The following is a 13,617-nucleotide window of genomic DNA, read 5'->3' on the forward strand; positions in this document are numbered from 1 at the left end:
GGGTCCCTCTCTGCCCACTGCCAGTCGCGGTACTTAAACTCACTACGAGAAGGTGTCCAGGCAGGATGAAAAAGCAGGCAAGAGGCCATGCGTGCTGTAACAATCATTGGAATAAAATTTGCATAGATCTGCCTAAACTTTTTCACGTCCTATTAGGATGAAAAGGTAATTACCGTTTCATTTAAAGGGGCATACACAAGGAAACACAAACGTGTACTCACACAGACACAAACGTACCCAAGCAACACACACGTTAACTCACACAGATGTGATGATGAGGTGGGCGGGGCACCACGGGGTGGGGGGGGGGGGGCTGCATGTCTTTGTGATGTGGTGGGCGGGGTCCCGGCTCTGTGACAGTGGAGAGTGTAGATGGTCCCTAACTGGGGAGGGGGACCGTGGGGTAGACACGGGGCGGCGTGGGAGGGGAAGCTGAGTCCCAGGAGACCCCAAAGAGGACGGACCCAAGACGATGGGGCGGTTGGGCCTCCCGCTCCTCCTCCTTCTCCTCCTCTTCCTCCTGACCCCCGAGGCCAGTGGCCGGTACGGGCTGGTCCGCGTGGTGCCCGGGGGGTCGGGGGGCCCCGGGAGTAAGGACTACTGCGCTCTGTTCAAACTGGAGGCGGTCAGCCTGCCCCGCCACGCACACCAGGCCCCGCTCCTGCCCCTCCACGACTGGACCTCGGAGCCCACGCAGCCCCTGCAGCCCCTGCAGCCCCGCCACGCCTCGGCCGGCCGCCTCGGGCCCCTGCACGGCGCCGCCGCCCTGGTCCTGGGGGGGAACTTGAGCCTGCCGTCTGCGGGCCGGCTGGCCCAGCGGCTCGGGGCCCACGGGCTGCTCATCGTCGTCCGGAGTGGCGATGCTGGCTGGTGCCCGGCCCCCTCGGCTTCCACCCCGGGGACCGGGGCCTCCATCCCGGTGGCCATCCTCAGCTACGCCGACATGCTGGACATCCTGAGCCGCCACCCCAGAGGGCGGGAGGTGAGCGTGGCCCTCTACATGCCCCCCGAGCCCCCGCTGGACCTCGGCACCGTGGTCATCTTTGCCCTGGCCGTGGGCACGGTGGCGGCGGGCGGCTACTGCGCCGGGCTGGACGAGCAGGTGCGGGCCGGGAGCGGGCGGGCCGCGGCCGCCCCACGGGCCGAGTGGGCGCGGGCAGCGGGGTCGGCCTGCACCGTCCTGCCGCTGCTCTTCTTCTTCTGTGACCAGCTGGTGTCCGCCCTGCTCGCCGCCTTGTGCCTGGGGGTAGCCGCGGAGCTGAACGGCGGCCTGGCCCCGCTGGCCCGCGTGGCCCTGAGCGCCACGGCCAGCGGGCTGTGGCTGGCCCTCCGCCCCGACCCGCAATGGGCCTGGCCACTGCAGGACGTCCTGGGCACGGCCTGCTGCCTGCTGCTGCTGGGCCGCCTGCGCCTGCCCTCCTTCCGGGCCTGCGCCTCGCTGCTGCTCGCCCTGCTCGCCTCCGGTGTCTTCTTGGTCTTCGGCACGCCCCTCTTCACCCGCGCCGGTCGGAGCCTCGTGGCCGAGCTGGCCTCCACCGGCCGCGAGAAGCTGCCGCTAGTCTTCAGGGTGCCCCGGCTGGGCCACTGGCCCCTGGCCCCCTGCCGCCGGCCCTTCTCCATCCTGGGCCTGGGGGATGTCGTGGTGCCCGGCCTGCTGGTGGCCTACTGTGGCCGCTTCGACACCTGGCGGCGTTCAGGCCGGGTCTACTTCGCGGCCTGCACTGCGGCTTACGGCCTGGGGCTGATGCTGACCTTTGGGGCCACGGCCCTGATGCCGACTGGACAGCCGGCCCTCCTCTACCTGGTTTCCTCTACCCTGGCCGCCAGCCTGGCCGTGGCGGCTGCCCGCCGGGAGCTCCCACTCTTCTGGGCCGGCCCTGATGCTGCCGGGTCCCGCCCCTGCCCGGTCCTGGAGGATGGTGGCCCCGTCCGAGAGAAAGAGCGGGATGTGGCCCGTCCCGTCTGCCCCACCGAGAGCCCGGCCCATCAGTGCGATGACAGACCTGACCTGCCAGGGTCCCCCATCTGCCCTACCGAGAGCCCTGTCCATCAGTGCGACACCGGACCTGACCTGCCGGGGACCCCCATCTGTCCCACCAAGAGCCCTGTCATTCAGCATGATGCCGAACCTGACCTGCCGGGGACCCCCACCTGCCCCACAGAGAGCCCGGTCCATCAGTGCGATGCTGGACCTGACCTGCTGGGGACCCCCGCCTGTCCCACCGAGAGCCCCATCCATCAGTGTGACACCGGATCTGACCTTCTGGGGACCCCGGCAGCCTCCAGTCCCCATCCCGAACCTCTCCAGCCCAGTGCTCGGGCCCTGCCGGGGCTCCCCAACATCACCCCCGCCACCTCCAGGGCCCAAGACCGTCCCACCCTTAGGGCCACCCCTGCCAAGAGGAGACTCCTGAGAGCCAAGCGAAGCCACTCTGCCCAGGCAGCGCTGTGAGCCGGCCCCAGGGGGATGGGCTGGGGACCTGGTACCAAGGAGGCTCGCGTGAACCGTGGAGGCTGCGTGGACAGAGGAGCCAGTGTGGCTACAGCAGTTGGGGCATTAAAAACATCCCACCTCTGGACTGGGTCATCAGTTCTTCTCTCTCCCCACTGCCATTCTGGGGCCGTTTCCTCGGGCCTGAGGTCATCTGACCCAATCTCCTGACTTCACGCAGGGAGTGATAACCCAGCCAGTGCCCACCTGAGAAGGTCATGGCCCTCTCCCTCTCTCGTGTCCCCCCAAAATCTCCCCCTCCCACAGTTCGGCCTCCTCGAGGACCTAAGCAGCATAAGAAGCAGCTTGGCCTAATGGAAGGAGCCTGGGTCTGGCAGTCAGAGGACCTGGGTTCTAATCCTGGCTCCGCCACATGTCTGCTGCATGACCATAGTCAAGTCACTTCACTTCTCTGTGCCTCAATTACCTCATCTGTAAAATGTAGGACTGTGAGCCCTGTGTCGGACAGGGACCATGTCCTACATGGTCCTACCTGATTAATTTGTATCTACTTCGGTGCTTAGAACAGTGCTTGGCACATAGTAAGCACTTTACAAATACCATGATTATCATTATTAGTATTACCTAAGTCTGCTCTCGGTCCCACTGGCATTCTGTCCCCGAACGCCTGACCGAGAGGTTGGGCCTCTCTCCAGCTCCGGAGGGACGGATGGAGTGGAGCCCAGACACCCAACCCCCACCCCCCAGGGCCAGCTTGGCCAGCTGCCCCCAAACCTTGCCCCCTGCCCAGTGGCTGGCAGCTCTCTGGCTATGGTCAGAGGCGGGACACCACAGGCTCTTGGCTGCCCCAACACAACACACAGCCACCCCGCTGCCACTTACGTCAATGCCGCTTGGTCACGCCCCTGTGGCCTGATGCCCACTGGGTCCTGGCAGAGGGGAGGAAGAGAGAGCAGCTGCGACAGCCCCCACTCCCAACCCCCTACCTCCACACACACCAAGTCAGTGGCATCTGTTTCGAGGGCGCTTCCGGCCGTCCCCATTTCCTGACTGTAGGGAGGGGAGAGATCAGAGTCCGTCCCGTCCCTACCTGTCCCTTCCACCTGTCCTCCTCCCATCTGACTGCCTCACCTCAGTGCTGGCTCTTCCTGGGTGAGGCCGGGTTGTCCAGCTAGATACTGGGCTGAGAGCAGGGGTGGGGGTAAGACAAGGGCAGGGGGAGGGGACAGAGCAGGGGCAGAAGACAGGGGCAGGGAAGAATGGAGTGGGGTGGGGGAGTGGTAGACTCACTCGGGTGCAGGGTGGCCTTAGGCTCTGCCATCTACCCCCAGAGCCCACCCAGCCACCAGAGGCCAGGGACTCCCTCCCTCTTCCTTTAGGGGCCACAGCTCTTCTTTGTCGCTGCCACCCCATCCCGAGACATCTGCATGCCCATCCACCTGTCCGCCCACCCTGTCACGCAAGTTGTCAGTCAAGTCATCAGAGGCCCTGGAGGTTTGATGTCCACTGGGCAACTGCTGCAGGGATGGGGAGAGGAAAGACTACTTGTAAACACCTCCAAGTCTTCCCTAATCTAAAAAAACCTCCCTTGATCCCATGACTCCCACCAATTAGTGCCCCATCTCCCTCCTATCATTCTTCTCCAGACTCCTTGAGCAAGTTTTTACACCCGCTGCCTCCACATCCTGTCCTCAAATTCTCTCCTCGACCCCCTCACAATATGGATTCTGCCCCCTCTCCTCTGCATGGAAACAGCCCTCTCTAAGATCACCAATGACCTCCTTGTTGTCTCCTTGCCCCCTCCCTTCTTCAGTCCCTGACCAGCATCTTCAATTGTTCACTCTCCAGAAGCAGCTTCCTCGCAGCTTTCAAGCATGCTTATGTCTTCCCATTGTAAAAAAACCCTCCCTTGACCCCACAGCCCCCTCCAGTTATCCACCCATCTCCCTCCTACCATTCCACTCCAAACTCAAGTTGTCTACACCCACTGCCTCCATTTCCAATTCTCTCCTTGATCCCCTTGATCACCTCCTTCATTCCATCAAAAGAATCTTCTCAAAGGTCACCAGTGATCTTCATGCCAAATCCATCCTAATCCTCCTCGACCTCTCAGATGCCTTTGATACTGTGGACCACCCCCTCCTGGAAACTTTATCCAACCTTGACTTCACTCATACTGTCATCTCATTCATTCATTCGGTTGTATTTATTGAGCTCTTACTGTGTGCAGAGCACTGTGCTAAGTGCTTGGAAAGTACAATTTGGCAACAGATAGAGACAATCCCTATCCAACAATGGGCTCACAGTCTAGAAGGGGGAGACAGACAACAAAACTAAACAAGTAGACAGGTGTCAATACCATCAAAATAGATAAATAGAATTATAGATATATACACAACATTAATAGAGTAATAAATATGTACAAATATACAGAAGTGCTGTGGGGAGGGGAGGGGATAGGGTAGAGGAAGGGAGTGGTGGCGATGGGAAGGGGAAGAGGAGCAGAGGAAAAGGGGTGTTCGTCTGGGAAGGCCTCCTGGAGTAGGTGAGCTCTCAGTAGGGCTTTGAAGGGAGGAAGAGAGCTAGTTTGGCGGATGTGTGGAGGGAGGGCATTCCAGGCCAGAGGTAGGACGTGGGCCAGGGGTCGATGGCAGGACAGGCATTCTCAGTCTCCTTTGCGGGCTCCTCATCCCCCTCCCATCCCCTTACTGTAGGGGTTCCTCAAGGGTCAGTTCTTGGTCCCCTTCTGTTCTCTATCTACACTCACTCCCTTGGTGACCTCATTCGCTCCCATGGCTTCAACTATCATCTCTACACTGACGACACCCAAATCTACATCTCTGGCCCTGCTCGGGTCTCCTCCTGCCTTCAGGACATCTCCATCGGGATGTCTGCCCGCCATCTAAAACTCAATATGTCCAAGACTGAACTCCTTATCTTCCCTTCCAAACCCTGCCCTCTCCCTGACTTTCCCATCACTGTGGACGGCACTACCATCCTTCCCATCTCACAAGCCCGCAACCTTGGTGTCATCCTCGACTCTGCTCTCTCGTTCACCCCTCACATCCAATCTGTCACCAAAACCTGCCGGTCTCACCTCCGCAACATCGCCAAGATCTGCCCTTTCCTCTCCATCCAAACCGCTACCCTGCTGGTTCAATCTCTCATCCTATCCCGACTGGATTACTGCATCAGCCTCCTCTCTGATCTCCCATCCTCCTGTCTCTCCCCACTTCAGTCTATACTTCACGCTGCTGCCTGGATCACCTCTGTGCAGAAACGTTCTGGGCATGTTACTCCCCTCCTCCAAAATCTCCAGTGGCTGCCTGTCAATCTACGCATCAAGCAAAAACTCCTCACTCTCGGCTTCAAGGCTCTCCATCACCTCACACCCTCCTACCTCACCTCCCTCTCTCATTCTACAGCCCAGCCCGCACCCTCTGCTCCTCTACCACTAACCTCCTCACTGTGCCTCGTTCTTGCCTGTCCCACCATCGACCCCCGGCCCACGTCCTCCCCCTGGCCTGGAATGCCCTCCTTCCGCACATCTGCCAAGCTAGCTCTCTTCCTCCCTTCAAAGCCCTACTGAGAGCGCTTACTGTGTGCAGAGCACTGTACTAAGCACTTGGGAAGTGCAAGTGGGCAACTTATAGAGAAGGTTCCTATCCAACAACGGGCTCACAGTCTAGAAGGGGGAGACAGACAACAAAACAAAACAAGTAGACAGGTGTCAAAATTGTCAGAACAAATAGAATTATAGCTATATGCACATCATTAACAAAATAAATAAAATAGTAAATATGTACAAGTAAAACAAATGGAGTAATAAATCTGCACAAGTACATACAAGTGCTGTGGGGAGGGAAAGGCGGTAGGGCGGGGGGGATGGGGAGGAGGAGAGGAAAAAGGGGGCTCAGTCTGGGAAGACCTCCTGGAGGAGGTGAGCTCTCAATAGGGCTTTGAAGGGAGGAAGAGAGCTAGCTTGGCAGATGTGCAGAGGGAGGGCATTCCAGGCCACAGGGAGAATGTGGGCCAGGGGTCGATGGCGGGACAGGTGAAAACGAGGTACAGTGAGGAGGTTAGCGGCAGAGGAGCAGAGGGTGCGGGCTGGGCTGAAGGAGAGAAGGGAGGTGAGGTAGGAGGGGGCGAGGTGATGGAGAGCCGTGAAGCCGAGAGTGAGGAGTTTTTGCTTGATTTGTTGGTTGACAGGCAGCCACTAGAGATTTTTGAGGAGGGGAGTAACATGCCCAGACCGTTTCTGTACAAAGATAATCCAGGCAGCAGAGTGATGTATAGACTGAAGTGGAGAGAGACAGGAGGATGGGAGATCAGAGAGGAGGCTGATGCAGTAATCCAGTCGGGATAGGATGAGAGATTGAACCAGCAAGGTAGCAGTTTGGCTGCAGAGGAAAGGGCGGATCTTGGCGATGTTGTGGAGGTGAGACTGGCAGGTTTTGGTGACGGACCGGATGTGTGGGGTGAACGAGAGAGCAGAGTTGAAGATGACACCAAGTTTGCAGGCTTGTGGGACGGGAAGGACGGTAGTGCCGTCTACAGTGACGGGAGAGTCAGGGAAGAGGGCAGGGTTTGGGAGGGAAGATAAGGAGTTCAGTCTTGGACATACTGAGTTTTAGATGGCAGGCAGACATCCAGATGGAGATGTTCTGAAGACAGGAGGAGACCCGAGCAGGGGCAGAGATGTAGATTTGGGTGTCATCAGCATAGAGATGATACTTGAAGCCGTGGGAGCGAATGAGTTCACCAAGGGAGCCTCTTTCAAAGGCTCCTCCTCTGCCTCCAACACCCTAACTGTGGGAGTCCCTCAAGGCTTAGTTCTGGGTCCTCTGCTATTCTCCATCTATACCCACTCCCTTGGAGAACACATTTGCTCCCATGGCTTCAACTACCATCTCTATGCAGATGATTCCCAAATCTAAATCTCCAACTCTGATCTCTCTCCTCCTTCTCTTCAGTCTTGCACTTCCTCCTGCCTTCAGAATATCTCTACTTGGATGTTCTGCCAACACCTCAAACTTAACATGTCCAAAATAGAACTCCTTATCTTCCCACACAAACCCTCTCCTCCCCTTGACTTTGCCATCACTACAGAAAATATCAGTCAGTCATTCAATCATATTTATTGAGTGCTTACTGTTTGCAGAGCGCTGTACTAAGCGCTTTGGAGTGTACAATATAACAATATAACAAACACATTCCCTGTCCACATTGAGCTTACAGTCTAGAGGGGGAGACATTTATCTAAATAAATAAATTATAGATTTCCATATAAGTGTAGTGTGGCAGGGATGGTGGATGAATAAAGGGAGGAAGTCAAGGTGGTGCAGAAAGGAGTTGAAGAAAGGGAAAAGGGGCCTTAGTCAGGGAAAGCCTCCTGAAGAAGATGTGCCTTCCACAAGGCTTTAAATGGGGGGAGAGTAATTGCCTGTCAGACATGAGGAGGGAGGCAGGAAGGTCGGCGGTGAGATAGACGAGATTGTGGTACAGTTAGAAGGTTAGCATTAGAGGAGTGAAGTGTGTGGGCTGGGTTGTAGTAGGAGAGTAGCAAGGAGAGGTTGGAGAGGGCAGGGTATCCTCTCTGTCTCACAAGGCTGTAAATTTGGTATTATTCTCAATTCATCTCTCTCTTCAAACCCACATACTCAATCTGTTCTACCTTCCCAACATTGCTAAAATCCACCATTCCCTCTCTATTCAGCGAGTTACCACGTTAATCCAAGCATCTATCATATCCCACCTTGATAACTGTTAACAGCCTCCTCACTGACCTCCCTGCCTCCTGTCACTCCCCAATTGTCACCTGTCATCCAGGGATGGGTTCGTTCAGTGATCGGAGAGGCGAGGGAGAGAGAGAGGCCGGGGACGGAAAGCCTGAGTTTTATATAAAATTCATTCCGCGAGGCGAATTGAATTTATGTAATTGTTTAGGCGCAATGGATTGAACTTCCCTTTCGGGAGGAATATAATCAATTAGCAATATTAGAGCTTCCCTACACGGAAGGAACATAATCATACGTTAATCACACGTGGGTGAGGTGGCTAGCTCTCACCCATGTGCACTTCCCACTCGGGAAGAATCCATTTACTCTCTCACATGGGAAGAATTCATTACATTACCCGCGCACGTGGTGGGTGGCTAGCTCTCACCATGTGATCTCCCTACATGGGAGGAATCCACTCATGATTCCCATCAGCAGCGGGGTACCTGGGTCCCACCCACGAGACATTCACCCGTCCCGCAGCCCTTGCCTCAGTGTGTTGGTTCTCGTTGCATCTGGCCTTCTGGGCAGAGAAAGACACGTGGGTTGCTGCTGCTGCTGTGTGTCTTAGTGTTTTGACCCCGAAGGTCAGAGGCGACAGGTATTTATCGCCTGTGCCCCTAGGCCATTCCAGGTTCCGGCCTCAGTCTATCCAATCTCTGCCCTCCCCCCTCCTCCATACCTAATTTGATTGGCATGGGGGCGAGGGACACCTTCTATATTCCCGGCTTGGGCTGTCAATCCAGCAGTTTTGGTTGTGGGGGCAGTATCCCGCCCTCACTTCCAAGTTCCGCCTGCTGGCGCAGGTGGTCACAAGATAGTATTTGACCTTGAGATGGCCGGTACCCCAGGGTCACCTCGGGACACCAATCCATTCCATATCTCATTATGCTGCCTGGATCATTTAATAATAATAACAATGATTTTGGCATCTGTAAAGCTCTTACTATGTGCCAGGAACTGTACTAAGCACTGGGCTGGATACAGCCTAATTAGGTTGGACACAGTCTATGTCCTACATGAGGCTCACAGTTTTAACCCCCATTTTACAGATGAGGTGAAGTGACTTGCCCAAGGCCACCCATCAGACATGTGATGGAGGCAGGATTAGAACCCATCATCCTCTGGCTCCCAAGCCCAGGCTCTATCCACTACACTATACTTCTTCCTCGCTGCTTTCCTACTACAACCCAGTCCACAAGTTTTGCTCCTCTAAAGCCAACCTACTCACTGTATCTTCATCTCATCCATCTCACCACTGACCCCTTCCCAACATCTTGCCTCTGGTCTGGAACTCCTTCCCTCTTCATATCTGACAGATGATAATTCTCCCCACCACCAAAGCTTTATTAAAAGGACATCTCCTCCAAGAAGCCTTCTCCAACTAAGCCTTCAATTCCCTTTTTCCCATTCCCTCCTGTGTCAACCTTGCACTTGAATTTGCACCCTTTATTCGCTCTTCCTCACAGCACACAGTGAGGAAGTGCCTCACAGCACTTATGTACATATCTGTAATTTATTTATATAGTATGTTTGGTTTTGTTCTCTGTCTCCCCCTTTTAAACTGTGAGCCCACTGTTGAGTAGGGACTGTCTCTATATGTTGCCAACTTGTACTTCCCTTAGTACAGTGCTCTGCACACAGTAAGCGCTCAATAAACACAATTGATTGATTGATTAATGTTTGTTTCCCCCTCTAGACTGCAAGCTCATTGTGGACAGGGATTGTGTCTCCCAACTCTGTTTTATTGTATTCTCCCAAATGCTTAGTACAGTGCTCTGCACACAGTAAGCACTCAGTAATTATGATTGATTGATTTGCTCAATTCTTGCCAAATGCAATGGCCTCTACTCCATCCTACTCTACTCCATTGTGTGAGCCCCATGTGGCTCACATGGAGAAGCAGCGTGGCTCAGTGGAAAGAGCCCAGGCTTTGGAGTCAGAGGTCATGGGTTCGAATCCTGGCTCCACCACATGTCTGCTGTGTGACCTTGGGTGAGTCACTTAACTTCTCTGAGCCTGTTACCTCATCTGTAAAATGGGGATGAAGACTGTGAGCCCCCTGTGGGACAACCCGCTTACCTTGTATCCTCCCCAGCGCTTAGAACAGTGCTTTGCACATAGTAAGTGCTTAACAAATGCCATTATTATTATTATTATTATTATTATTATTATTATTATTATTATTATTATTATTATCCTGATCTTCCTGAACCTTCCGGCTGCCTTCAACACTGTGGTGACACCCTTCTCCTCGAAACATTTTCCAAGCTGGCTCACTGACACTGCCCTCTTCTGGTTCTTCTCCGATCTCTCTGGCCGCTCATTCTCAGTCTCATTCATTCATTTGATCGTATTTATTGAGAACTTACTGTGTGCAGAGCACTGTACTAAGCGATTGGGAGAGTACAATCCAACAATTAACAGACACACTCCCTGCCCACAACGAGCTTACAGTCTAGAGAAGCAGTTTAGAGAAGAAATGTGGCTCAGTGGAAAGAGCCCGGCCGGGCTTGGAAGTCAGAGATCATGGATTTGAATCTCGGATCCACCACATGTCTTCTGTGTGACATTGGGCGAGTCACTTAGCTTCTCTGAGCCTCAGTTACTTCATCTGTAAAATGGGGATTAAGACTGTGAGCCCCACGTAGGACAACCTGATCACCCTGTATCCCCCCCAGCGCTTAGAACAGTGCTTTGCACATAGTAAGCACTTAACATATGCCATTGTTATTATTCCAGCGCTTAGAACAGTGCCTTGCACATAGTAAGCACTTAATAAATGCCATCATTATTATTATTAGAGGTGGAAAACAGACATCAATACAAATAAATAAATTACTGATATGCACATAAATGCTGTGGAGCTGGGTGGGGGGAAGAACAAAAGGAGCAAGTCAGGGCTTAGTCTGGGAAGGACTCTTGGAGGAGCTATGCCTTCAATAACTCCCTCAGGTAGTCCAGACTTGTAGAGTACTGGAAACTCTTGAGGTGTGATTCTGAAAGGGGAAGTGCTGGGGTAGATTCGGGATAATCCAATCAAACACAGTCCCTGTTCCACTTGGGGCTCACGGTCTAAAACACAGGGAGAACAGGAATTTAATCACCATTTTACAGGTGAGGGAACTGAGGCTTGAAGAAGTGAAATGACTGGCCCTGGGTTACAGAGCAGGCAAGTAGTGGAGCCAGGTTTAGAACTCACGTCTCCTGGCTCCCAGACTTCTGCTCTTTCCACTAGTCCATGCTGCTTCCCAAGGTGGTCCCAAGTTGGAGCTTTGAGGCGAGCTTTTACTCTAAATGTCCTAGCTGATTTTTCATATAAATAGTAGTCAGAATAATAGCATTTACGAAGTGCTTACAGTGTTCAAAGCACTGCACTAGCCCTTTGTTCTGACGATTTTGATATCCGTCTACATGTTTTGTTTTGTTGTCTGTCTCCCCCTTCTAGACTGCGAGCCCGTTGTTGGGTAAGGACCCTCTCTATGTCACCGACTTGTACTTCCCAAGTGCTTAGTACAGTGCTCTGCACACAGTAAACACTCAATAAATACGATTGAATGAATGAATGAAAAGGCTTCGAAGCGGGGTAGAGTAGTCTGTCGGATTTGAGGAGGGAGGGCGTTCCAGGCCAGAGGCACGACGTGGGTTAGGGGTCGGCAGCTTGGGTTAGGGGTCGGCAGCTTGATAGGCGAGATCAAGATCTTCCTCAACTTCTCAGCTGCCCTCCACACTGTCGACCACACCCTCCTCCTGGAAACTTTATCCAACCTCACCTTCACTGACACTGTCCTCTCCTGGTTTTCCTACTACCTCTCTGTCTGCCTACTCTCAGCCTCTTTCAAAGGCTCCCCCTCTGCCTCCCATCCCCTAACTGTGGGAGTCCCTCAAGGCTCAGTTCTGGGTCCCATGCTATTCTCCAGCTATACCCACTCCCTTGGAGAACTTATTTGCTCCCATGGCTTCAACTACCATCTCTATGAAGATGATTCCCAAATCTACACCTCCAGCCTGGATATCTCTCCTCCTTCTCCACAGTCTTGCATTTCTTCCTGTCTTCAGAATATCTCTATTTGGATGTCCTGCCAATGCCTCAAACTAAACATGTCCAAAACAGAACTCCTCACCTTCCTATCCAAACCCTGTCCTCCCTCCGATTTTCTTATCACTGTAGACAACAGCACCACCCTCGCTGTCTCACAAGCTCACAAGCTTGGAATGATTTTTGACTCACCTCTCAATCAATCAATCAATCAATCGTATTTATTGAGTGCTTACTGTGTGCAGAGCACTGTACTAAGTGCTTGGGAAGTACAAGTTGGCAACATATAGAGACAGTCCCTACCCAACAGCGGGCTCACAGTCTAGAAGATGGAGAGGAACCATCATCGCCAAGCAAACTACTACTGTGTTGATCCAAGCCTTTATCCTATCCCACCTTGATTACCGCATCAGTCTCCTTGCTGACCTTTCCGCCTCCTATCTCTTCCTCATTTCAGCCTGTACTTCACTCTGCTGACTGAATCATTTTCCTAAAACACTGTTCAGTACATATCTTCCCACTCCAATGTCTGCCCAACTGCATTTCCCTCAGTCAGTCAGTAAATCATATTTATTAAGCACTTACTGTGTGCAGAGCGTTGTACTAAGCACTTGGGAGAGTACAATATAACAATGCAACAGAACCATTCTCTGCCCACAACAAGCTTACAGTCTAGACAGGGAGGTGGACATTAATATGAATAAATAAAATTACAAATATGCACGTAAGTGCTGTGGGGCTGGGAGGGGGGATGAGTAAAGGGAGCAAGTTAAGGCAGAGCAGAAGGGAGCTGGGAGGCTGACCTCCCAGCCTCCTGTGTCTCTCCCCACTCCAGTCCATACTTCATTCCGCTGCACAGATCATTTTTCAACAACTTTCAGCCTCTGCCTCGACTTGCTGCCCATCCACCTCTGCATCAAACAGAAACTCCTTACTACCAGCTTTAAAGTACTAACTCAGCTTGTCCCATCCTCTCTCACCTCACTGATCTCCTACTTCAGCCCAGCCCACACACTTTGCTCCTTTAGAGTCAGGTTACTCTACTCAGCCCCGATTTTGTCTACCTTGCCGCCGACCTCTTTCCCACATCTTCCTCCAGCCTCCTGCTTCATATATGCCAAGTCGCCACTCTCCCGACCTTCGAAGCATTATTAAGGCCACATCTCCTCCAAGAGTCCTTCCCCAATTAAGCTATCTTTTCTCCGACTCGCTCTACCATCTGAATCCTCTATGCATTTGGATTTGTGACCTTTGGACATTTGACCCCAACCCCAATGCTCAGTACGGTGCTCTGCACACAGTAAATGTTCAGTAACTACCACTGACTGAATGTCAGGCTAGAGGACAGT

The 13,617-nt window shown here is 53.5% G+C and overlaps 1 protein-coding gene across 1 annotated transcript; it reads left to right on the top strand.

The window, feature by feature from the left end:
- The first annotated feature begins 404 nt into the window (after nucleotides 1–404).
- On the top strand, nucleotides 405–2,571 carry LOC119934910 (signal peptide peptidase-like 2B). Its single transcript, XM_038754472.1, has one exon. It carries the CDS (start codon nucleotides 473–475, stop codon nucleotides 2,450–2,452), a length of 1,980 nt encoding a protein of 659 aa, XP_038610400.1. The 5' UTR covers nucleotides 405–472; the 3' UTR covers nucleotides 2,453–2,571.
- The last annotated feature ends 11,046 nt before the right edge of the window (nucleotides 2,572–13,617 follow it).

The sequence above is a fragment of the Tachyglossus aculeatus genome, chromosome 11 (assembly GCF_015852505.1).
Source record: "Tachyglossus aculeatus isolate mTacAcu1 chromosome 11, mTacAcu1.pri, whole genome shotgun sequence".
NCBI lineage: Eukaryota > Metazoa > Chordata > Mammalia > Monotremata > Tachyglossidae > Tachyglossus > Tachyglossus aculeatus.